Below are 26520 nucleotides of genomic sequence, written 5' to 3'. Positions count from 1 at the left end.
TGCTGGAGAGGGGATTCAGGCGCTCAGCTCGGGCAATATGATGTCTAAGGTCCCTTCGGAGTCTAGGCTTTGGTGATTCTGTCGGTAGAGCAGCTTTGAGTGATTCACCTGGTCTGGGATGGCAAGTACATGCACGTGGACTTCCCATTTCTGGGTCCCCCATTTTGAACCACGGCACGTGGACTTCCCATTTCTGGGTCCCCCATTTTGAACCCAGTGGTGCATCCTCACCTGAGCTGAATGTGGCCTCATATCTCAGAACCACTAGCAACTTGGCCAAAGCTGCCCTGTCAAGTCCTGCTTTGTAGACAAGTAACCGAACATTCCGATGGCTAGTTCTCTGCCCAGGGAGGGTCACACACCTTGTTGGGGAAGTATCTTGACTAGACTAGGACCCTCCAAATACCTGCTCTCTTTCTCAACTCGCCTCGCTTTACTGCACCTTTACTGGAGCAAAGTAATTCTCTCCACCCCGAACCATCCCACACTCCTGGTTCTGTTCAGTGGGTAACAGTTGGAGAATCGACGTGGCCACGAGAGGGTGGGAACTCGCAGCCAACTTTCTCAGCATCTCCCAGAGGGTGAGCCCCTTGCCTCAGTGAGAGGAAAGCCATTCTGTTACATAAGCGAACTTCCATGTCCTTGACCCCTGGTTCAGTTTGACAGAAGGATATACTTTGTTATAACTTATTATTTTGTTCTTTGTAAATACAAGATGTTTATAGGAAATGTGTATTCTGAACTGTATGGGCAGAATGAGTCACTACACCAAAATAGTTCTATTATTTAGAATATGTTAATTTTAAAGGGACCTAATAGGTATTTATTTACATATGCAATCCACATTTGTGTAAAATCATTTGATCCTACTAACCCAGCTTCCTGCAAAGTTGCTACATGATGCCTTATTCTAAGTTCATAGTTACGATGTAGTATCCTGACTAGCCAAATTCTTTGGGTTTTAAGATCGAATATAAATTACTCTGCTTTTTGACTCGTTCAGGGAGGGACTTTTACCCCTGGCATTGTACCTGACACAAGCCTGTCTGCATCGCCACCTTTCCATCTTAAATATTATGTTTGCTCATATAATCTGCCCTCTCCTCGTCCCAACTGGAGAAGGAATCAGGAGGGTTTTCTTCGTCCCTTCTCTTCGTCTTGCCTCCTTCGTAGGCTCGCCAACACTGACTTGCTCGGAAGGCTTGGTCAGAGCAGTGGGTGAGGCAGGGTCCGCTGGCAGGGGCTGGGAGGGGCTTAAAGAGGTGTGGCTCCTTCACAGCTCTGACCACACCTCCAGGGTCGCCGCTGGGACCGCTGGGGTAGGGGCACTGGGCTGTCCCGCCACCTGCTTAGCCAGGAGCAAGGAACCTACCTACTAAATATAAATACTCCACTGTCACCATGTCGGCCTTACAAGTGTTAAATTATTGTTTAAGGAGGTGAGGGGGAGACGGTGAATTATGTGAGCAAATGCAGTCTGTTTTCGGCAAAAATGACAACTATTTTTGTGTATGACTAATTTATTTTTATTATTGTAAAGATGCAATAAACTGGTTAAAAGATGAGCTTTGTGAACACATTTGTGCTTTCTCGGGCCTGATTCCATGTCTGCTCACGTTGCTTCAAGCAGCCCCTTTTAAAAAAGAACCAAGCCCTGGAGCGGCCCCGTTGGCTTGTCTTAATGGCTCTGAGCGCTCTGCACAGGGCGGGGCCGCTTCGCCACAGGGAACACCTTGGCTACAAAGCACCTTAGCTTCACCCTGGTCCTCAACCTCCGCTGTATGCTAGAATCGCCTGAGGAGCTTCAGATAAAATATTCAGGCACGTGCACCCCCGGGATTGCACATTTGCGGGTATTTCTTTAAACCTCCCCCAGGAGACAGGAAAGACTGGAGCCCACTGTGCAGATTCCATCTGGCTCGTCTCTCAACCCAATAAGCCCTCCTCCAGCTCCCCTTGGGCTGACTTCACCTTGGTCTTGAGTTTAGCCAAGTGTTTGACAAAATCTGTCAGGTTCTCTTGGTGCATAGGAAAGTGAAGTATGACTTAGGTCAGAATGCCCGGTGAGAGCCGTCCCGGACTAGAGAGTCTCTGGAGGAGTCTGTCCTTGACTCTGTCCTGCACAGTATTGCATCAGTAACTCTCAGAAACTTATTATGTTGCCTGAAATGTGCTTCCCACACCTCCCACCCACCTTTTCAGCCTGGAACATCTCCACGTATATCCTCTCTTCTTTTTGATTATGGTAAAATTCACTTAACATAGAACCCACTATGTTAACCGTTCTGAACTGTACAATTCACCGATTTTTAATACAGTCACAGTGTGGCACAGCCATCACTGGAACATTCTCCTTAACCCCCAAATTCCATTTTTTTCTTCAACACCAAAACCAGAAGTCTACCATATGCCAGACACTGAGCTGAGGGTTTTTATTAAGTCTTCATAGCAGACCTAGGAAGTTGTAATGTTATCCCCTTCTGGAAACAAGAGCGTTGACACTCAGAGGGGTTCAGTCTCCAGCTACCCCTCGGTGGCTCTAGGGTTCTACAGTCAGCTCCCCGTCGAGGCGGGCTCTGCCTCTTCCAGCTCCATTTCAGCGGGGCCTGGCATGTTCTATGGTCCCAGCATATATTAGTTCCGCTCTCTTTTCCCACGTCAACTCCAACCTATGGACCTAACTGCACAAGGACTAGATGGTGTGCTTAGCTGTTGATGAAAAAGTGTAGGATCCCCAGGCTCAATATGACCGACGGGATAATAGGCTACATTTGAAGATGCACAAATGAAACCAAGAGAGAGGCAACAATTCCACTCTGTTCAAGGGGGTCAGACCCAAGCTGGAAACCTCGGTCTCTAATTTTAGGCACCACACGCCATACAAGCTCATTGACCATCCGGCAAGAGCCCAGATGATGATGACCAGGATAGCAGTGGGAGGGATCTGGAAAGGAAAATGTCTTCCGCCCTCTCCAGACGTCTCAAGGGCAGTTAAGAGCAGAAAAGAAACTGGATACTTCCAGCGGGTCAGCAGAGAAGACACAGCGAGTCAGGCGTGATTCCATGATAGGGAGGCTTAACGATCGGAAAAGGTTTTTCAACAGACTGTGAGACCCTCAAAAAAAGAGCAACCAGGAACATTTGAGCATAGGGAAAATTCAAATATGGAGTGTATTTAAGATGATGCAGTTGAATCCATGTAAAACTTCTTGGGTGTGATGTTAGTGTTTGGTCAAGCAGGAGTAGGTGCCTGCGGCTGTATCTAGGGATCGAGGTCACGATGTCTGCAATTCACTGTCAGGTAGGTCAGAACACGTGTGTGTGCGTGCACATGGGTGGAGAGCGAGCGAGCACGTGCAAATCAAGCAAAATGCACTTTGGTGAGTAGCAGTGAAGGGTATGAGGTATTCGTCATATTATGCTTCTCTGAGGTTTGAAATTTTCTAAAAGAGACGGGTGCAGGTAAAGAACCTCATCAGCACCGAGGCTGGGAGACACACCCATTTACTGAGCACCTGCAGTGTGCCACATGTCCCCTAGGTCCTTCACATCCCATAACTTAATCTCCATGGCAACGCTGCTGAGCAAGCGCTTCATTTTGTGGCCACTTTATGGATAAATAAATTGGGATTCAAAGAGAGTAAGTAACCCGACCAAAGACAGGATTATTGGGTGGCCAGGGGCGGTCTCGGGTTTTCTGTAGACCTCATTGTGTAATGAGATCAACTGGAACTTTTGTTTGTTTCAGTGATGCTGGGACCCCCACTCCCAGATATTCCAGTTGATTGGGGTGAGAACCAGGCATCGGTGGGTTTAAGGCATTCGCAAGAAATTCTAGCTCGGGCCGAGAACCCCCAAGAATAGCGCATCTCCCTCTTTAACGTGTGTTTGCATCACCTGGGCTCTTGTTAAATTTAGGATTCTGAGCCGGCAAAGGCTGGGTGGGACCTGAGATTCTGTATTTCTAACAAGTTCCTGGGGAAAGCTCTTGATTAGAAAATGAGGCAATCAACACTTTAAGAAAGTTGCAGATTTTCTTGTTTTTATTGACAAGCTGAGCACATGACTCCTGACACTCTTTATAAAAGTCTTCTATAAAATTCAGTTTCTTGGACTTAATCTACCAGTTTACCCCTTCAATCAAGGACATTTAAGGGCTCTGAAATTCTTTTAAGCCTTCGTGCTCATGTGTCATACATGACTCAGTTTTTTCAACCAGACAACCTGTGTATCATTTGGGCTTTCTTTGGCCACATGTAAAAGAAAACCTGACTATACTGACTTGGGGAATTGTTTTTGTTTTATAATAAGAAGTTATAAAAAGTTTCAGAGCTTCTTTGCAGTTCTCTTGGCCTCTTGCTCATGGTTACAAGACAGCTTCTCCTGCTCCAGCAATCACATCCACCTTCAGCGGAGGAAGGAGGAAGGACAGGTGCAATTGCATTGGCCTCCATCTACCAAGAAAGCTAACACTTTCCCAGAAACCCTTCCCATAACCAATAGGCTTCCACTTTGGTCTCATTGGCCAAAACAGGCTCCATGGCCATTCCTAGCCACAAAGGAGGCTGGGAAGATGAAGGGTCGTCATGACTAGTGTGGACCAGTCAGGATCCACCACCGGGGGCTGGACACACCGCTGCTCTGGGCACAATCGGGATTCTGTGAGCAGAGACGCAGGAGGGGCCAAACATGGATGAGGCCACCAATGATGTCCGCCCTTAGCGAGTGCTGACTTCCAGACCGTAGTGATGGAAGTTCAAACACACAGCCTCGGCTCATCTCTGGCCTGTTAGAGGGCTACTCCTTCAAATGGGCTTAGGCTGTCCATCTCGTTTATTCAACAAGTACTTCTTGAGCACACACTGTGTGCCAAGCACTGCTTTGGGCACTGGGGATACATCAGTCCCGTGGACTTTACAAAATGCTGTGCAACCTGGAACATTTGCAGATAGGGAGACGCCCACAGGGTTCGGACGTAGTGGATGCGGCCAGGCTTCTGCAACGAGCTGCAAATAAACGGACATCAGATTTGGCTTTCTAAGAGCCGTAACAGGTATTACTGCGTGGGCTCTACTTAATAACTGGCAGGGAACTCACGCTTAGCCTTGTAAGGGTTAAGTTGTAGCGTAAGGCTAACGTGCAGCTTGAAAAATAACAGCTTTGTTCTGACACTGAAGGTCAAGAGATAACAGCCTTGCTTTACTCTTGTAAATTATGCTTCATACTCTTGTAAATCAGGCTTCACCAATGAAGGAAACAAAAGCTCAAAGAAAAGAGCATCAGAGGCAAGGTCAAGGAGATCCACTGGTTGCAACTTAGCGGCAAAAAGTCTAAAATAATCACCCCATCCAGCAACTGTTTCTAACTCGTCTGGGAACTGTTTCTCTGTTCTGTTCCCAGGTGATGATAAAATGATGTGATCGGCCATGAAAACTCTGTACCCTGGCTGTTCGGGGCCGCACTCTCACCAAGAGTGTTGGTCCCAATCGGTCGGCCTTGCCTCTCGTAACAAACTTTGCTGTGACTGTCGCTGGTGCCCGTAACATTCTGTTTCAGGAGTCGTGTGGATGCGACAGCCTCCTCTGCGTGGCAGTATTTAATACGTGGAGCCATCCTGACAGCTGGGTACTATTCTCTCCATTTTACAGCTGGGGAAGCCAGGTCTCACCAGTTTAGGAAATTTACTCACCATCACACAGCTCCTGGTGGCTGAGGAATTCGAACCCAGGTCCATCTAACCTTCATTGTTTGTGCTTGTTCCTCCACGTGGCACTGGCCCTCCGCAAGAATTGCATAAACGCATCTGCAAGACGAAAGTCCCTTTAAAACTAAACGTGGGCCAGAACTTACTCCCTGAGCGTGCGGTGTGCGTCACAGAGGTTGTTGCTGATGACCGTGGCTTCACAAAGATTCTCCGGCTCCAGGTGGAGAGCCCGGGGACATGCTTCTCTGACAGTTACACACAAAGACACACACACACACACACACACACACACACCATTGCCTCGAAGGAAGCACCTCTACTTCTCTGTCCTGCTTTCCCGAGTGGATTCCAAACATTTGTTTTTCTAAGCCCAGAGTCAGTCCTGTTTGGAGGCCAGCCAGGGTCGGAGGGGCACAGCAGTGAGACACAAAAGATCAAATCGACCTGAACTCGACACCCTCAATCAGCCTCTACTCTCACCCAGTCGAGACAGAATTCTTGGCTCCTCACCTGAGTCCCGGAGGGGCCTGACTTCTGTCATCTTTGCCCCGTGGCTCACATGAGCTCGGACTCTGGCGCCCCTCACACCCAGTTTACACTCTCAGGTAATGACCCTGTTTGTCTTATCTGTTGCCGTGTAACAGACTATCCCCAAAACTCAGTGGCTTCAAACAGCAACTATTTTCTTATTTCTCACAATTCCATGGGTCAGGAATTCAGGGCCCACTGAGGACGGCTCCTTCTCCGGGTGATGTCCACAGGGACTTGGGCTTCTCGAACGTGGCAGGTGGAGAAGGAAGAGCCTGCAAGAGAAAGAGAAAGCTGCCAGGTCTCTTAAGGCCTGGACTTGGAAGTCCTAGGCATCACTCCTGCCTCTTTCTGTTGGTTAAAGCCTGCCACAGGCCTACCCAGATTCAAGGGAAGGGACATAGGCAGACCCCTCAACCTGTTCCTGACCTCACAACTCAGGCATTCTCCCTTGGAATTCACTTTTTTTTTTTTTATTTGAGAGAGAGAGAGAACACATGACAGGGGGAGAGGAGCAGAGGGAGAAAGGGAGAAAGAATCTTAAGCAGGCTCCACACTCCGTGTGGAACCCAAAGCAAAGCTCGATTCCATGACCCTGGGATCATGAGCTGAGCTGAAATCAAGAGCCGGATGCTCAACCAACTGAGCCACCCAGGCGCCCTGAAGTTCACTTTTTTTTTTTTAATTTTAATTTTATTTTATTCTTTTAATTTACATCCAAGTTAGTTAGCATGTAGTGCAACAATGCTTTCAGGAGTAGATTCCTAAATGCCCCTTACCCATTTAGCCCATCCCCCCTCCCACAGCCCCTCCAGTAACCCTCAGTTCATTCTCCATATTTATGAGTCTCATCTGTTTTGTCCCCCTCCCTGTTTTTTTATTATTTTTGTTTCCCTTCCCTTATGTTCATCTGTTTTGTCTCTTAAAGTCCTCATATGAGTGAAGTCCTATGATTTTTGTCTTTCTCTGACTAATTTCACCTAGCATAATACCCTCCAGTTCCATTCACGTAGTTGCACATGACAAGATTTCATTCTTTTTGATTGCCAAGTAATACTCCATTGTGTATATATATATATATATATATATATATATATATACACATATATATATATACCACATCTTCTTTCTCCATTCATCCATCGATGGACATTTGGGCTCTTTCCATACTTTGGATATTGTTGATAGTGCTGCTATAAACATTGGGGTGCACATGCCCCTTAGAAACAGCACACCCGTATCCCTTGGATAAATGCCTAGTAGTGTGATTGCTGGGTTGTAGGGTAGTTCTATTTTTAATTTTTTGAGGAACCTCCATACTGTTTTCCAGAGTGGCTGCACCAGCTTGCATTCCCACCAACAATGCAAAAGAGATCCTCTTTCTCCGCATCCTCGCCAACATCTGTTGTTGCCTGAGTTGTTGATGTTAGCCATTCTGACAGGTGTGAGGGGATATCTCATGGTGGTTTTGATTTGTGTTTCCTGGATGATGAGTGATGTTGAGCATTTTTTTCATGTGTCGGTTGGCCATCTGGATGTCTTCTTTGGAAAAGAGTCTATTCCAGTCTTTTGCCCATTTCTTCACTGGATTATTTGTTTTTTTGGGTGTTGAGTTTGACAAGTTCTTTGTAGATTTTGGATACTAACCCTTCATCTGATATGTCATTTGCAAATATCTTCTCCCATTCCGTCAGTTGCCTTTTAGTTTTGCTGATTATTTCCTTCGCTGTGCAGAAGATTTTTATTTTGATGAGGTCCCAATAGTTCATTTTTGTGAAATTAACTTTCTATCACCTGCCTTTATGCCTCCCCAGTCATGACAGTCATTCATTCACTCATTCAACAAATGTTTATTGAGCACCTACTCTTTGCCTGATACTCTGCTAGGGGGTGAATATGTAGCAGTATACCAAGTGGAATAAGAGCTCAGAGAGGTTACGTGCTCATGGGGGAGGCAGAAAAAAGACGCAGGTAACTGATGTGTGGCATGTCAGTAATATGTCAGCAAAGCTGGGAAGATGGATGGGGAGCGGGAGGGATGGGCGGGACGTACGATTTTAAACGGGATGGTTAGGGGGTGCAGGAGCCAGCCCACCGCGTGGCTACCTGGGTAAGGATGTTCCAGGCAGAGGAAGGTGCAAGAGCTCTGCCTCCAGGAGAGCACAAAGCAGGCAGTGGGAGAACTTGGGGAGCAGGAGATGAGGTCAGGTGCCCTGGGGGCCTGGGGAAGACTTTGGTTTCACCCTGGGTGAGAGAAGAAGCCAATCAGGCATTTGTGGGGAGGAGTGACGGGGTTCAAGTGAGGTCCCCAGCCTGACACGAGCTGTGCATGTGTGTTAACTGTGCCCCAAACGCTTATTTTCCTGGGTTAAACCATCAGCCTCTGAGGCAAGCTGAGAAATACCATTTCACTGAAAATGTTGATTTAAGGAAGTCCACTGACACAATGTAACAAGAGCCACAACGCTGACCACACCCTTTCACTTAATCCCATGACTGGGAATTCATCCTGGGGAGAGAACTTAATTAAATGGTGGTTGTTTATTTCAGGAGTGTTTCCAATAGTAATTTTTTTCATTTTGTGTTTTTATGTTAATAATAATCTTTTAAAAACAGCCACGTACAGGGGCACCTGGGTGGCTCAGTCGGTTGAGCGTCGGACTTCAAAGGAATAATGACGTTCCTTTGAAAAGCTGTCTGGGGGCCGCTGGGTGGCTTAGCCGGTGAGGCGTCCCACTCTTGATTTCAGCTCCGGTCGTGATCTCATGGTCTGTGGGATCGAGCCCTGTGTTGGGGCTCTCTCTCTTGGGAGTCTCTCTCCTGTCTCTCTCTCTCTCTGCCCCTCTCCTGCTCACACTCTCTCTCAAATAAATAAATAAACATTTAAAAAAAATTTTTTTTTAATGTTTATTTATTTTTGAGACAGAGAGAGACAGAGCATGAACGGGGGAGGGTCAGAGAGAGGGAGACACAGAATCCGAAACAGGCTCCAGGCTCTGAGCTGTCAGCACAGAGCCCGATGCGGGGCTCGAACTCACGGACCGCCGAGATCATGCCCTGAGCCGAAGTCGGACGCTTAACCGACGGAGCCACCCAGGCGCCCCTAAATAAATAAACATTTTTAAAATAAAATAAAAAGCTGTCTGCACGTTACTTGAGCGCAAGCAGCCTAGAGGTTGGGGTGACTCCAAGCAGCCTTCCCGATGCTCCTTCTCTGGCTGGGCCCTCGGGAAGGTGGGGGGGGTGGGGTGGGGGGGGGGTGCTCCCCAGCTACAGGAGGCACGTAGGAGAGCCGGCAAGGTAGCAGACGCGCCCAGGTCTCTGCATGAAGGTCACCAAGCCTCCTCCATCCACAAGCAGGCCTGACAGGTGGGTCTGGCCTGGATTCAGGAATGTTCAGCTCATTTATTCTGATGACCACATTCTGGGGGAAACAACAGGCAGATCTACAGGCTCACTTCCACTCTTCATTCTCACGCAGACCCTCTCCCAGGGGATGTCAGTCATCGCCTTCTTCCGAACCTGTTCTGAGCACCCTTCCAGCTTCCCTGTCTCCACGGCAGCAAGCAGTCAACACTCTAGTCTCCTCCGCATCATCCCACCTCCGCCCCAAAGGTCTGCTGAGTGAGACGTGTCCTCTTGGATCAACTGTATTTTTGCCTAATCTGGTGCTTTCACCCTTTCTTTTCCTACCAATACAGTATGACACGACAAAGATTCCTGCCACAACCTTAATGCAGAAAATGTCCTTCCTGCTCAGTGCCTCCCAGACTCTGGTAATCTGGCCCTTGAGGCGATTGCCTCTAAAACACAGAGGAACCAAATTTAGCTCATTCCTCCATCGCAGAAGCTCCTCTTGGATGCTTTGGTAGAACAAAGCTTTGCGTTCCACACTGGGTAACTCTGCCAGGATTCATCGCTAAAAGATTTTAAATCCTCTGCCTGAAGTTGAGAGTGCTGATTGTTTTTGCTTCTTCTCTGTAATTTCAAAGAAGAAATTCCCAAATCTCTCACTCCTGCTAGAATTGGGGAAGTGAAACATTCCAGGGAGCAGGAAAAGCTTTTCTCATGGAGTAACACCTCCATCTTGTGGCCTTTCTGGTTATTGCAAGTAGGTCAAGCTGCCTCTTAATATTTTGACTACTGCTACCATCGCGGATCTGGGAGAGGACTCGAAAAGTGTTCTAATTCAGTTTCCTGTCTGCAAACAGGTAAGGTTTATGAACACCGCTATTGCTTTATTATAACAGCCCAGAGAAGTTAAGAGGCTTGTCCAAGGCCACACAGCTAACAGAGTATCTTACCTGAGGTTACCTGCAATCCTCTGGTCACTTTTTAGGAAGAAACCTTTCTTCAAACTAATTTCTACCAATTATAAGACACAAATCTGGAGGTGTTCTGGTTGAAGTCACAGAAGGGCTCACCCTTGCCAGCCCCTTTACTCAGCACACCTTGAAAACCATTGTCCTATACCTGAAAGGAACAGCAAACTCTGCCAGAGAGATAGGGGAAGCTTTCACTGATGCGTCCGGTCGGCCGTTCAGCAGATAATTATCAGACTCCTTCCATGTGTCAAACCCTTAAGCAAGATAGACGAGATTTCTGGACTCATAAAGCTTACATTCTGGTTGAAGGAGACAGACACTAATTGAACAAATAGATGACTAGAAGAGTTTCTTTTTCTTTCTCTCTCTCTCTCTTTTTTTAAAATATATTTACTTCAGAGGGAGGGTGGGGAGAATCTTAAGCAGGCCCCATGCTCAGCCCAACGTGGGGCTTGACCTCACAACCCTAGGATCGTTGATCCCACGACCATGACCTGAGCTGAAACCGAGAGTCAGACACTCAACCGACAAAGTCACCCAAGCTCTCCTTATTTCTGATTGTGACTGGGATGTGGGGAGAGATGTTAGAGAGTCTGGTCTGAGAAGAGGATTGGAGCTGTGTCTCAAAGCGTGAGGAAGGGTCAGCTAGAGGAAGAGGGAGAGGGCAGATGTTGGTCAACGGGGTACAAACCTCCAGTTATAAGACCAGGAGAATAGATCTCAAATGTTCTCATCACAGAAAAGCAGTGGTCCTTATGTGAGGTGATGGAGGCATTAACACTACCGTGGTAACCATTTCACAAGACATAAGTGTATCAAATCAACACGTGGTACACCTTCAACTTACATGATGTTATATGTCAGTTATACCTTAACGAAGCTGGAAAAAATTTAATAGTGAATACATAAATAATCAAACTTGCACCATAATATTTTTTCTTTTTAATTTTTTTATTTTATTTTTTTTATTTTTTGAGAGACAGAGACAGAGCAAGGAAGGTACACAGAGATAGAGACAGAATCTGGAGGAGGCTCCAGGCTCCAAGCTCTTAGCACAGAGCCCGATGCGGGGCTCGAACTCATGAGCAGTGAGATCATGACATGAGCGGAAGTTGGACACCCAGCCGACTGAGCCACCCAGGTGCCCCAATATTTTTTTCTTTTTAAAGCCAGGCACTCTGACACAGTGAGAAAGCTCAAGGGTACCGCTGCCTTTTTCTCCTTCCAGGAGGGGGCGCTGAGGCGTGTAATAGCCAACCTCATCCAAAGCCAGCACCTGGAATTTTCCTCTATGGCATCACCCCCTTCAGCTTAGCTCCTCAAAACTACATAGCGAGATCGAAAGGGTCAGTGAAGACAGATTTAGGGTGGGAGTGGTGGAAGCAAAGGGAGAAAGCAAAAAGATTTAGGCTGGAGGGTATGTCCAAAGCCATCAACCACATTTTTTTGGTTTCAGTTTTCGTGTTGAAAAATGTGTGTGTATGTTTTTAAATTAATTTTTTATTATATAAAACGTCCATCATAGACAAAATTACAGATAATAGTTCAACGAAATACCATGGACCCATCTCCCACATCATCAACCATCAACTTTAGTTGTTCTGCTTTGACACACTTCCTCCTTCCGTTCACTCGTTTATGAAACAAAATTTTTGTGCTATATTTTTTAAAAAGCAAACCCAACACATTGAATCACTTCACCAGTAAATACTTTGGGATAGCTTCTAACAGACCAAGGTACTTTTTCATTAAGCATAAGCACGATACCCCTGTCATAACAAGCTACATTTAAAACAAGTCCTTAACATATGTGTTTTTTAACATTTTATTTTTGAAATAAGTTCAGACTTCCAGAAAAGTTATTTTAAATTTCAGTGTCTTACTCAGAAATCTCACCTTGAAATTGTGTCTGGGAACAAAATGATAGATCACAGCCTTAGTTAGAAATTACCTTTGAGGGTGCCTGGGTAGCTCAGTCACTTCAGTGTCTGACTTTGGCTCAGATCATGATCTCATGGTTCATGAGTTCGAGCCCTGCATCGGGCTCTGTGCTGACAGCTCAGGGCCTGGAACCTCCTTTGGATTCTGTGTCTCCCTCTCTCTCTGCCCCACCCCACTCACTCTCTCTGTCTCTCTCTCTCAAAAATAAACATTAAAAAAATGTTTTTAAAGAAATTACCTTTGGAAATAGACCATCAAATAAATAGATAAGCATGCTGAAGAGACAGTATGACAACATAAACGCTCAGTACAATAATGCTAATTTCTATTAAATGCTATGTTATATTAAAAATTTAAACATATTAAATTTAATAACCAGAATGCCTCTGACTTAGCAGAACTAGCTTAGTTTTGTTCACAAATGCCTTCGTGTTTGTGGCATTTTGTCGCTTGCTATTTCATCATAACATTTTTCCATATAACCCCTTCCAGTGGCAAAGAGCCATTTTGGAAAAGTGCCATAATTTGTTACATTAAAATATATATATTGAGCTATTTCCAATGCATGATGACTGAAAGCAACATCTTGACATATCACGTTGTAGTGTCTGTGTAGGAAATTCTGCTAAAGGGCAGGTCTTTCAAACCCCTTCGGAGATAACTGGGGAGCCAGAACAGCATATGCAAAGACCACGGGCTGTGAGGGAATGTGCTGTGTTCAGGGACCCAGGAGACCTTCACAGCCCAGCTGACAAGTTGGGCAGTGGCCAGTTACTCCGGGACCCCTCCTGTACCATGACATCGTAGGGAGAATTGCGTGGAGCGGATGCATTTTCTATGAGGCCATTCTAAAGAATACCTCCTTCATCTCTGTGGAGAGACACTGGATATTTATTACCTCAATTTAGCATTTTCACCAATTAATAAATATAGCTAAGGTCAGAAAATACAGCTTCCGTCCATATCAAAAGTCAAGAAGGAAAATGTGCCAAGTTTACATTTGAACAGCTGCTCGTCTGAAGAGTTGTTTTGGGGGAAATTTCTAGAAGCTTGTGCGGCTGTCATGACGTTGTCTGGGACCTCAAGAATAAACCACAACAGACACGGGGAGAGACAGCAGCTTTGCGTCCATATAACAAATCTCAGCCTGCCTTTGTCACAGAAGGGCCGGATTCTATACACACACACACACACACACACACACACACACCTTCACGCATGTGCACTACTAGTCATGTCGTCATACCTGGTGAAGCCCCCCCCCCCGCCCCCCCAGCCATCGCATTAAAAGCAAACATAGAAAAAAAAGACATTTCCTGTAGAATAATTCTTTCACTTTCCTCTTTGATTTGTATTGTAGTTTGAATCTAAGACTCTGCATCCCATAGAAAAGCTGGGAACAGAAGTGCCAATTCAAAGTGACTTTCCATAGCCCAGCATATCTACTTTATTCTTTCAACTTACCTGGAGACAGAATGTGTCTTGGAGATTTTCTTTATTAAATGTATGAGGATGGTTTTTGTTTTGGGGTTTGTTTGGGTTTTGTTTTTTTTTTTTTTTTTTTTTTTCGGAAATACGATATTCCCGTTTTTTTCCCCCCTTACCCTTGGGCAGACACATTCTCCTAAAATAACCACTTTATCTGCCTGGGTTTGAATCCCAGCTCTATCACCTACTAGCTGTGTGACATTAGATGAGTCGCTAAACCTCTCTGTCATTCTTGTTTTGTAACGAGAGGACAAGAGCAATAACATCGGTCTGATAGTGCTATTGGGAGGATTTAAAAAGTTCACACATAAAAACACTTAGAACTCTGGCTGCTACACAACAATTTCTTAATAAAGAGTTCCCATTTTTGTTATTATTACAGGTCATATTTATTTCAAATTAGCTGGTCTCTTTTAAAAACACGAAAAGCCTTATCTTGATTACAGTTACAATACATGTTCATTATTAAACATTCAAACAACACAGATAAATATAAAGAAGAAAATAACATAGTAAAATTCTCCTCCAGAGAAACCTCTGTCAACACTTTGAACGTCCTTCCAGATAGTTCTTGAGTCTGCATACCGAAGATAATGTTACATGCCCGACGGCCTGGGGCTCCTTGTGGACATTTGTCTTGGGCTGTGCTTCCTGCATCTGTAAAAACAGACTTGGCGAACTGTCTCCAGGAAAGCAGGAAATAACACGGCTTAGACCCAGTGATTCTCAACCAAGAACAAGTTTGCCCCTCGGGGGACATTTTTGGCAATGTCTGGAGACATTTTTGATTGTCTCAACTGGGGAGAAGGGGACGCCACTGGCATCTAGTGGGGAGAGGCCAGGGGTGCTGCTAAATGCCCTACAACACACAGAACAGCCCCCACGACACAGAATTTTCTGGCTCAAATGTCAATAGGGCCCAAGTTGAAAACCCCTGTGTTAGGTTGTTTCATTTCTCGGAGATGATAAATATTAGAACCAGGAGTCAGTCAGCTAGAATACACTGGTATGGTTTTACCTCTTGTTAAACTTTTAAAATACTTTTGTACTGGTTTTCCAAGAGCTCTCCCCAGCCCAGTTGCCCCTGCCCGGGCAGGGAGCCTCCAGTGCCTCCCCAGCACAGCATGGATGGGGCTAAAGCAGGTGTAGACAGAGAAAGGGCGCCTCCAGGACCAGGCTGCACCCACCTGTAGCTGTCTGTTGAGGCAGGGCTCAGGCCCAACCTGCTGTTCAAGATTTTAACCTTCCCCTCCAGTAATGAGGGAGCGAAATCGAGGGCCTGAGAAGCATTTCATTCTTACACACAGAAATGCTGAACAATTTCTTTGTAAGTACTTCCTATTATTATTAATTATTGTTAGTGGTAGTATTAGTATTTATTTCAAATTAGCCATTCCTTTTTTTTTTTTTAATGAAAAGAGCTTTATCTTGCTTATAATTGTAATACATGTTCATTATTAAACATTCAAACAAAACAGCCAGACTTCTGTTTTGTGGCGAGAAGTTCTGCTTGTGGCATCTTTATAATAGCTCTGCTAGAGACGGGAGAAGCCCACCTCTCACAGCAGCTGGGGGGGGGGGGGGGGAGAAGTTAAACAGGCGTCCTTCACTACCGGTCATCAGGGACAGAGGAAGGGGTCAACCCTAGCTGGAGCTGTCAGACGCGTCCTGGACAGACCGCCTTTTGTCTGCTCCCCTGGGATGGAAGAGGGAGCCTCTCCACTTCTGCTCGGACCTCTAAAATGATTCTGGGAGAACCACTTCACAAGCCAAAGGCTGGGAGAACTATCTGATCATTTCTAAATGTTATCTGGAAAAGAAAAGAAAGAGGCTTTGTTGAGAAACGTTCCTGCTGGTGTCTGCCTCTCCCAAGTCCTGAATCTTCCGCTCACTGCTCTAGAAAAAGAAACTATTGACGAATTTAGGTCCTAACAACGAGAAAGGAGTCTCATGATCTTTGGCCAGAAATTCCCCCGAAACACATGAAATCAAACTGTGCATGCTGTTTTGTAGCTGGCTTTCAAGTTGAAACACTGGGCATATTTCCGTGTAAATGAATACAGAAACGTGACCATCTGCAAAGGCTGCTCAGCATTCCGCTGTCGGGATGGAGCAGACTGTATTCGGCCAGTTGTCTCCAGAGGGGTGTTTTACGACAGTTGCCGCAGGGAACAGCCCCACAATTAAATCTTTGTGAAATTTTCCAAGGGATAGTTTCCTGGAAGTGGAACTGGCGTCCTGAGTTCCTGAGCCTGTGAACACATCACTAGCTATCCCTTCTCTGAGGTCATGAAGACGCATGGGTGGGGGAATAAAGAGAATTTTTGAAAACTCCCAGGAAACATGGTCCCAGGACCAAATGCCATGAGCGCAGCTTGCCCCAAACCAGAAGCCCGTGGCTCCTGGAACCGTGGTGTTCAGCCCAGCCAACCAGACCTCATCCCAGAAGCCACTCGTCCTCCTGACTACATCTGGGTCATCTCTCAGTGACACAGGGTATGGCAGGCCCTAGACAGGCTGGGGCAGGGGGTTTTACCTGGAAAAAGTCAGTTCCGCAGCCTTTACCATTCACCCCCTCCCCACCTGCCCCAGACCTCCAGGGAGTCAGAAGGAAGTTGCTGACCTGTTCCCTGGGGGAATAATTGTATTAGTGATAAGGTGGCCTCTGGCAGCTTCGTCAGCAGATTCAAGGCTTTGGGCCCGGTAATCCTTTGGCGTCTGCCCCAGCAGCTGGTGGTCACAAATCGGGAGAGAGCCCCTGCCCCCAGCCCCGCTGGGCTGTCATGCTCCCCCCACCCTTCCCCCAGCACAGTCCTGGCTCCGGCTGGGGCCGACCCGCTAAAGAACCCGAAGAAAGGAGGGCCAGGGTGACAGAGGAGCCAGCCCGAAACCAAAATAACGTGAGGTGTCAACACAGTGTTAAGAACAGGCACGTCAAACATTGCTAGTATCTTTTATTCTGATGGATTTATTTTTTCCATTCTAAGTAATACATACCCGCTACGGAATACGAGGAAAGCAAAGACAAGTTAAAAATGAGCCAGTGTCCTTTAAGCACCTTGTCATTCACATGCCCGGCTGACCTGAGGCTCCAAACCCCGTCCCTGGAATCTTCCATCGACCGACCGAGGAGAGAAAGATGACCTGCGGTTGGTCATTATTGCTCATCAGTGTTGGTGAGGACAAGATCCGGCCCTGGAGTTTCTCTCTCCCGCCCAGGGTGGTCCGCTCTCCCTCTCCTGGGAAGAGCGCTCGTCGTGAGCGCCAGCTAAAGCCAAAGAGACGCCCGGTCTCCTTGGAGAGCACCATGGTGGAAAGCATGGTGGGGACCTGACATCGGTTTGAGAGCCCTGTCTCCTTCCCCAGGCTCCTCTGCCATTCTGCAGCTGTGTGGCCTGAAGCAGTTTGCTTAACCTCTCTGAGACTCAGTTTCCTCACCTCTGGGTTGAAGGTTGCTGTGAGTGTTGGATAGGATATTGCAAGCATTTGTGCAAGCACTCGTCTTGCTCGCTGTCTCCTTCTCACTAGCAACGGTGCAAAAACATCACAGGACACTTGGCCTGGTGGATGGATGGGTCCACCCTCGAATCCTCCCCTTCCCTGGCCCCCACGCCCCACGCTGTCCTGATTTTCCCAGGGGCTCTTCCTTGGCCCCGACCTCCAGGGTCAAAGGTCCTCAGCTCAGCCTAGGGTGCTTTCCTCCCTGCGCATGCCTGATCAGGGCAGGCCCTCAATCCAGGGCCTTCAGTGACCGTCTCTGTGGACGAGCCGGGTATGAGCCCGTTGGGGCGTGTGGAGTCAGTCTCCACACCTGAACTCTGAGTGGGTCTGTGGGTGGAAGCTCCGGCCCAGATCCAGGCAGGTGTGATGGGGTCGTGGAAGCTGCACAGGCGTGTGAGATCATCACCCAAGGACAGGGTGAGAAGGTCGGCTGGGGCGTGCTTTGGGGCGCCCTGAGTGATGACCATTCAGGGTGCGGAGGGCGATGGTAAAGACATGCTCCGGAGTGGGAGAGACAAGCTTCCCAAAGGAGAGACCGGTCAATCAAGTTCAAGGGAGATGCCCGTGGCTTTGGAGGTTAGGTGGAGCTGTGGACTGTGCAGTAGAGGGCCCTGAGGGCTGCCTGCCAGGAAGGGGTGCAGGTGAGCACAGAGGCAGAGGAGGTCAGGTGTGGGGCCTCGGCCTGGTGGCCTCGATCTTCTGAGGCCTGGGAAAGCGGATTACCCTGCAAAGCCCCTCGAGCTGACTTCCCAAATCCCCAGTAGTGCTTCTCTGTCACAGTGAGGGTTAACCCCACATACATAAGGGCCCCGCACCCCCCCCGCCCCCATCCCCTTCACTCCATGATCCTTCCAGAAACTTCTCACTGTCCCCCTTCCCCTTGGGCTCTAAGCCCCAGAGGCGAGCAGGTCTGCTGAGGATGGGTGGTCCCCTCCAGACCAATGCAGGGCTCTCTGCTCTATCCCAGGAAGGAGGCAAGAATGGACGTGGGGACAGGGGACAGGAAAGGCTATTTCCTGGGGATTGCTCTGTGATCTCCTCAGAGAAATCATCATAATAACAGCCCCCATCATTTATTATGCTCTTATTGAGTACCAGGCACTGAAACACATTGGGAATTCTCTTGGTTTCCCCACTACACTGCAAGACAGGTAGTTTTGTCACCTGTTTTCACAGACGAGGAATCTGAAGCTCAGAAAGCCTAGATCACTCGCTCAGGGACGTATGGCTGGCCTGTGCGGGAGCAGGGGTTACATATGGCTCTGTCTGGGCTCTCTCCACGCTCCTTCTGAACCCCAGGCTTGGTTCACAGAGGCGCAGACCCCTCCTTCCATCTCCTCACCTCAGAACCACACTGGGCTCGAGCTGGGAAGCCTGGATCTGGGGACAGCAGGGAGGCCAGCCCGCCTAGGACCGTGAGGCCAAGTCGGAAAGGAGGAGAGGCCACCCGAGACGCCATTGCCAGGCTCAGGAGCTGTGTCCTCACACCCCCCAACCTGCAGGCCCTGCTCCCCGGGAGGGTGAGGAAAATGTTTACGGCTCCTCTTCTGCTCCTCACAGACCTGAAGGAGACTCTCCACCTTGGGCCTCAGGCCTCCCTGCCTCTAGGCCAGCCTCAGACCCTACATTAGAGCCATTCCCATGCGTGACGGGAGCCACCTCTGTGCTGGACGTGTGGAGAGCCCCCTTCTAGGGGACCCGAGACCCTTATCGAGGGCTTGGGTGGGAACCATGAGGGTGGAAAGCTGGAGCCACAGTGAGCACCACACACATGGAGGCACACAGACACACAGACGCACACATACCTCCCAGACACACACTTGCTCCCAGACACATGCCAAGCAGCTCCAAAAGGTTGAAAGTCCTAGGGGACCTGGAGTCCACACCTCCCTTCAAGATTTGGCATTGAACGGTGAGCAGGTTGAGGGCACAGAGGGGAAGGGACCAGGGGACCCTGGGCAGCCTGGGGGCTGGTGTGGGGGCAGCAAGATCGACCGGCTCAGCGGGCACCTTGGTGACGCTGCAGGTGTGGCTGGTTGATCCCCTGCGGAGACAGTAAAGATTAAGAGGATCATAAGCTACGTCCAGTGCTGCCCTGGGAGAAATCTCCTAGATCCAGAGCCGCTGCTGTGAGGGGAAGTTGGGGCAGCTCCTGAGTTCAGACCGACAGACAGAACAGAGAAGAAAGACTCGGGAGGGAGACAAAGACAGAGGGAGACCACCAGGGCCAGGGAGACAGAGAAGTCGAAATAGAAGAGGGACGGGGGCACCAAGAGAGGGACAGAGGTGGAAAGAGGGGGAGCACGGCTGCGCCCCCTCAGGAGGCCTCCCTCAGGCAGGAAGCGGGGGCCCTGCTAGCACCAGGCCCACTGCCTGCGGATGAGCGCCAACATGGCTGCAGCTGTGCCAGCCACTGCAGCTGCTTCCCGGAAGGAGTCTCCAGGCACATGGGGCCTGGGAGAGGAGCCAGCAGGTATGGCTTTCCTGGAGGCAGCATCTGGGCCTTTGGGGGAGTGGAGTGTTGAGGACCTGAGATTTGCAGAGACCATGAAAAAGAGCCCCAAGGTCCGTGGGCAAGAGTGAGGGGACAGGCCAGCAAACCCAGAATCCTAGAAACGGGGTGGGGGTGGGGGGGTGGGGGGCGGTCAGCAGAGTCAGGATGGGACAGCTGAACTGATAGGAAAAGAGAGAGAAGCAGCCTTGGGGTGTGGCAGCCGAGCTCCCAGGGATGTGGTCAGGAACGTTTCTGTGGGATGCCAGAGCCTGAAGTCACCTGCAGAGAAGGGATGGGAGCCGGGGCAGTGGAGGCAGAGAGCGTGCTCTTGGAGCCAACTTGCCCCCCCGAGGAGGAGGTGGTGGGAGAGCAGAAGCTGGCTGGGGGGGTGGGGGGGTGTAGGTAAAGGAGGAGAGAGTGCCAGTGTGTTTAAATGTGGGTGGGGACCGGAACGGGAAGGAGGGGGGGAGGGCTCACAGAGAAGGTGGGAGGGAGGGGTGTGACCCAGCCCTGCCCCTGCCCCTCAGGCGTGGGCCCCTCGCTCCAGTGTCGCGTGTGTGGTGACAGCAGCAGCGGGAAGCACTATGGCATCTATGCCTGCAACGGCTGCAGTGGCTTCTTCAAGAGGAGCGTGAGGCGGAGGCTCATCTACCGGTGAGGGGGGCGGGGCAGGACCCCCACCGGGGTGAGCCCTGGGCGGGGGGACCCCCGGGGAGGGGTGGAGGACGTCCAAGGAAGAAGGGACTGGGGCAAACGTGTCCCAAAGCCACAGTCCAGGGCCTGGGTGGGGCACTGACACCCTGGGGCTCGCCTCCTCCTGCAGGTGCCAGGTGGGGGCAGGAATGTGCCCGGTGGACAAGGCCCACCGGAACCAGTGCCAGGCCTGCCGGCTGAAGAAGTGCTTGCAGGAGGGCATGAACCAGGACGGTGAGTCGGGGAGCCGGCCCGGAGAGCTATATGACAGCAGAGACGGGGGCACAGGACTGATGGGGGTTCCTGACCCTTCCTGCCTCCCCAGCTGTGCAGAATGAACGCCAGCCGCGAAGCACAGCCCAGGTCCGGCTGGCCAGCATGGAGTTAGATCCGGAGCACCGGCTGGAGCCCCTGGGGCCCCCCCTGGCCCCGGCAGGGCCCAGTCCACGGGGCCCCACGCCTGTTTCTGCAGCCAGAGCCCTGGGGCCCGGGGCCCTCACACCTCCAGGTCACCACCACTTCATGGCCAGCCTTATAACGGCCGAAACGTGTGCTAAGCTGGAGCCAGAGGACGGTAAGTGGGGGGACGGCTGGGTGCTGGCTGCTGGGTGCTGCCGCAGCAGGCTTTAGCCTCACCCCTGTGGCCCTGAGCGCCCCCTGCCCCTGCCACAGAGCAGCCTCCTCCTCCAACAGCCGATGAGAATATTGATGTCACCAGCAATGATCCCGAGTTTCCCTCATCCCCATACTCCTCCTCATCCCCGTGTGGCCTGGACAGCATCCATGAGACATCGGCTCGCCTTCTCTTTATGGCTGTCAAGTGGGCCAAGAACCTGCCCGTGTTCTCCAACCTGCCCTTCCGGGATCAGGTACACGTGTCAGGGGATGCACTTGGGTCAGCCGGGTTGGGGGCACATACACCGTCGTGCAGGCGATGGTTGGGGGCGGGGGGCCTGAAACCTGGGGATGGTGGTGACGGTGTGGGGGCACATGTCTCTGAGTCCGTGTTGGTCAGGGATATGCGTCTCAGGGACGTGACCGTTGGGGGCGCTCACATCTCTGGGCAGAGATGGTGGTGGGACGTGCAACTAGGAGGTGACGCAGAGACCAGGGATTTGAAGGCAATGCCTATGGCCCCGTGGGTCCTCTCTCCCCCTAGCCACACCCTCAGGTCCTACAGTCCCTCTGTGTGACAGGGCAGTCTGCCCTCCCATCAGCGGCGCGAGCGGGTGACTCTGGGCTCCCCGGGAGCACGAGTGCCTCTGACCTCAGAGCTCCAGTTTCCGCCTAACCTCTTCACCTGTAGGACTTCCCTCTGAGCGTCTCAAGGGCAAGCGGAGGTGTCACGATAAACCCAGGAAGAGAGACACTCTGAGGGTCTGAGTCCTTGGCCAGCGGTTTGCAAGGAGCGGCTCAGAAGTCAGGCAGAGCCTGCTGAACGCACTCAACTTGGGATGCTCGTGGGGTGTGCCCCCGAGGCGGCCCAACTTCCCTCGGCTCTCGGAACTTCCCAAATGTTCCAGCTGAGCCTCTGGGTGGAGGCTATAGTGTCTTGGAGCCTACGCAGCTGGGCCAGATCATACCAAATCCTAGAACTCTGGGCCCCTGGCCAGTGTCGGGCAGAGGTCAGGAGGAGGTCTGGGCATCCGGGACCAGCCCTTCCTTTCCTAGGGCCCCAGAGAAGGTGGCGGAGGTTGCAGTCTGAGCCGGACAGGTCGTTTCTCAGTCATCACACTCGCTCCTTCTTGAGCACAGGTGATCCTGCTGGAAGAGGCATGGAGTGAACTCTTCCTCCTCGGAGCCATACAGTGGTCCCTGCCTCTGGACAGCTGCCCGCTGCTGGCCGCACCTGAGGCCTCCGCTGCCGGCAGCTCCCAGGGCCGCTTGGCACTGGCCAGCGCGGAGAGCCGCGTGCTGCAAGAAACCATCTCGCGCTTCCGAGCGCTGGCGGTGGACCCCACGGAGTTCGCCTGCATGAAGGCCCTGGTCCTCTTCAAACCAGGTAGCCCAGTCTTTGCCCAGGCCTTAAAGAAAGGCGGTTGGGGTCAAAGAACGACAATGCCAGTGATTTCCTTCTGCCTCTCGCTCTGCTTCCACGGCCCCACATAGCCCCAGGTGGGCGGAGGCTTCTTCCCTGGGGGGCAGGAGGAGAGAGGCACGGGGCCCGGCTCATCCCTCCTAAGGGCCCTGGTTGACTGTGGGGGCGGAGGGACCGGAGGGCAGGCTGAGAGAGGAGCTCACTGCCGATGTTTGTTTCTCTCCAGAAACTCGAGGCCTGAAGGATCCTGAGCACGTGGAGGCCTTGCAGGACCAGTCCCAGGTGATGTTGAGCCAGCACAGCAAGGCGCACCACCCCAGCCAGCCTGTGAGGTGACCTGAGCGCGTGCCTCCCTGCCCACCTGTCCCTTCTCCTCTTCACCCTCCCCCCACCGCTTTGACATCATCTCTGGGCTGCACTGATCAGATGGTTCAAAGGTCTGAGTTCATCCGGCCCGAATCCAACATCCACTGTGTGCCAGGCCCTAGGAGTAGGGACCAAAATGAGCATAAGACAAAGTTGCTGCCTTCCAAGGATGCCCACCCCCCCGCCCAGTGAGCACACTGAAGACGAGAAGCACCCTAGTCAGATACTGAAGTTCAGATACCTGTATCTCTATGTATGTATCTATGTAGGTATCTAGGACAGGAGCCCAGTTCGGAAGGTGTACCAGGTTGCTGCCAAGTGAGGAGGTGGGAGATTAGGCCAGAACAGTGCTCTGGGGCCAGCCTGTGCAGGACTTGAATGCCAGCCAAAGGCCATATGTGATTTGGCGGGCAGACGGAGCCACCGTATGTGTTTGAGCAGAAGGGTGTTGTGCACAGAGCCGGAGTGAGTACAGAGAATATGATCGGGGAGGGCGGTGCACGCTGACCTCATCCAGGGGAGTCCCTGGGGTCCTGCTCTCCAGAAGTGGCCATAGGGAGTGGAAGGGAGAGGACAGTGGCAGGAGCCTCTAGGAGTCAGAATGGGTCGGACTTGGAGCCAGAGAAGAGGTGCTCTCGGGCAGAAGAGGGAGTCAAGAAATAAAAGGGGAAGTCGGGCAGAGATAGTTTTTAGGGAACATGACCAGGTCTGTTGGAGCTGCAGGGTAACATCTTGTCAGGATGCACTGGGCTAAGCCACGTGCACGGATGATGGCCCGGCCCTGGCTGGGTTTGGGGGCAGGAGCTCCAGGCTGAGAGCGTGGCTGGGGGAGCGTGGGGGCAGGGGCCAGGTTCATCCAACACCAGTAGATGCAGTGGAGCCTCGGCATAGATTGGGCCACTTGACCTCCAGGCATCTACTGGCTATTTTAGACCTTATTATCTGCATTCTTTTGGGGTGCCCAGCAGCTGTCTCTGAAGAAGTTAGGTGAACATGAACATCTTCAAATCACCTCTGATCTGAGAAATGATGTCAGGAGGTAATTTCCCTTTAAAGGAGTCAAAGTATACAAGGAATATATATGGTGTTGTCCAGAAAGATTTCTGCTGCCTGTGAGCATGGGGAGAAACAGCTGTTCCTAAGGTGCGACAGAGTGTCCTAAGCACAGTCATCCCAGACACTCAACACATCCAGTAGCCCTCCCAGACTTTCTACTGGGATCAGCTCCCAGAGATGTCCGGGCATATTGGGTTGGTGTCAGATTTCCAATTCTGATTAAGATTTCCTACGTCACCTCTTAGCAGTTCAATATCAACTACAGACAGAAGTGAAAGAGAGGTTTTCGGTTCTCTAAGTCCGTGTATTTCAGTTTTTAGAAACTGCAATAGGCAGGAAGAAATACAGTTCCCATCACAACCCAGTCCACACACAAACACTGAAACAAAGTCCCACCGAAAAGTACCTGCACTTACTTTGCAGACAGTAATTTACTCCGTTTCTCTTCCGTTTCTCTCTCTTTTTTTTTTTAAGGCTTGTGGTGACCCACTGAATTTAATTTCAGATCCACTAGGGGATGAATTCCTGCAGTTTGAAAAACAGTTTCTCGACTTGACTTTCTAGTTACTTCTTCCTGAAACTCCCCAACTCAGATGAACAAGAAGGGAAGGAGCAAGGGAGAGGGGCAGGACTGCGGGGTGCCACCCACTTGGCGTCCGCAAGAGAAAGGAAGCCCTCGGGTTGGGTGGGCAGAACAAGTCCCACGGATACCTGGCCCATGAGGGAAGGCCTCCCACAGACCTCCATGGTGGGAGTTGAGGGTGGAGCTGCCCCACTTTGGAGCGGCCTCCTTGATGTTGGGCACTGAACCCTGCTGATCCCTCCCGTCTGTCTTGTGGAGCTTCGCCATCCACCTTCCTTCTTTGCACTGGGGACCCTCGCCCTGGCAAATGGTTCTTACTGAAAACTGCAGTTGTTTTGCTTCTGGAGGAGTATCTCACCACAAAAATGATGCTTCAACTTCAGAACACTTTCACTAATGGCTACTCTATCGTCCTAACGGGCTTACACAGGGGAATTTATATTCTTACTCAAATATCTATAGTATTGACCACAGCTATCATAATAATCATATATGTGATTAATGTAAATATTAATGTAAAAGTATTAATGTAAATAACTCCTCACTTTCCAATCTTTACACACAATAAACAATATTCACGCACCCTTTCTTATGCCACCGCCCCCATGACTCGTGCTCAGAAGCTGCCAATAAAACTGATGTTGTTCTCTCTCCCGTTCAGGTTTGGGAAATTGCTCCTGCTCCTCCCATCCTTGAGGTTTATCACTTCTGAACGGGTTGAGCTCCTCTTTTTCCGCAAGACCATAGGGAATACTCCAATGGAGAAGCTCCTCTGTGATATGTTCAAAAACTGAGAGACGTGGAACTACCATGGGCACTGCTACTTTGGAAAACAATCTACCAAAGCCAAACATTTGCCCTGTGACTCGGCAATTCCACCTGTAGGTACACACGTACCAGGCAGAAATGTCCACTAAAAGAGATTATAAGAATATTCATAGCAGCTTTATTCCTAATAGCCCCAAACTGTATTTTGGCAATAGGATGGATTAATAAATCGTGATCTATTCATTTAATGGAAAACAGCAATAAAGAAGAGTGAACTACCAACACATGTGACAACATGGATGAATTTCACAGACATAAAAGTGGAACCGAAGAACCCTTCCAGGCACAGGTTCTGCTTATACAAAGTTCAAGAACGGGCAAGACTAACGGATGGTGACAGAAGCTGGAATAGTACTTACCTCAGGGGGAGGGAGGTGGCTGGCTGGGAAAGGACCCAGGGGAGCCTTTTGGCATGCTAGAAATGGTTTTTATTTTGACCCAGGTGGTGGTTTCACAAATCTACTAATTCATAAAAATTAATTGAGCCATGCACTTAAGATTTGTGTACTTTACTGTATTATGTTAAATCTCAATAAAAAAGTGAACAACAAAAAGAAAACACATGTGGAAAAGGCTCTCCCTTTGAGGACATGGAAGGAATGAGCACAGACTCGTGTTCCATCTGGTTTCCATGCCAAGTCAGAGTCCAGGTGCAACAAATTCAAGCCTAGCTTCAGAAACTCCCACAGGAGTAAAAAGGCCAGCCTCTCTCCAGATGGGGGCCCGCCAGCCCACAGGCTCTCTCAGCCTTTCTCTTCCTGTTCTTCCTCACCCTTCTAGAAACAAAGGTGAGCCCATCTGACTCAAAACCAGGCAGCTACAGGCACTTTTTGGGAAGGGGAATCTCTAACACTTCTTAATTCCTTAGGGAGAAATGCTCAGCCAAGCCTCATCCTTTTCAAAGGCAGACGCAAAAGACCTACAAAATGGTAGTAAAGTTTGCTTTACACCAGGCAGTGAACCAAACGCTGAATG

The 26520-nt window shown here is 49.9% G+C and overlaps 1 protein-coding gene across 1 annotated transcript; it reads left to right on the top strand.

Annotated features, from left to right (window-relative positions):
- The first annotated feature begins 19852 nt into the window (after positions 1-19852).
- On the top strand, positions 19853-25511 carry NR2E3 (nuclear receptor subfamily 2 group E member 3). Its single transcript, XM_042940486.1, has 8 exons — positions 19853-19960; positions 20509-20635; positions 20805-20908; positions 21000-21248; positions 21368-21543; positions 22430-22676; positions 22939-23044; positions 25379-25511. Exons 1-8 carry the CDS (start codon positions 19867-19869, stop codon positions 25509-25511), a joined length of 1236 nt encoding a protein of 411 aa, XP_042796420.1. The 5' UTR covers positions 19853-19866.
- Positions 25512-26520: the final 1009 nt, after the last annotated feature.

The sequence above is a fragment of the Panthera leo genome, chromosome B3 (assembly GCF_018350215.1).
Source record: "Panthera leo isolate Ple1 chromosome B3, P.leo_Ple1_pat1.1, whole genome shotgun sequence".
NCBI lineage: Eukaryota > Metazoa > Chordata > Mammalia > Carnivora > Felidae > Panthera > Panthera leo.
This window is presented reverse-complemented; position numbering and strand designations above follow the sequence as displayed.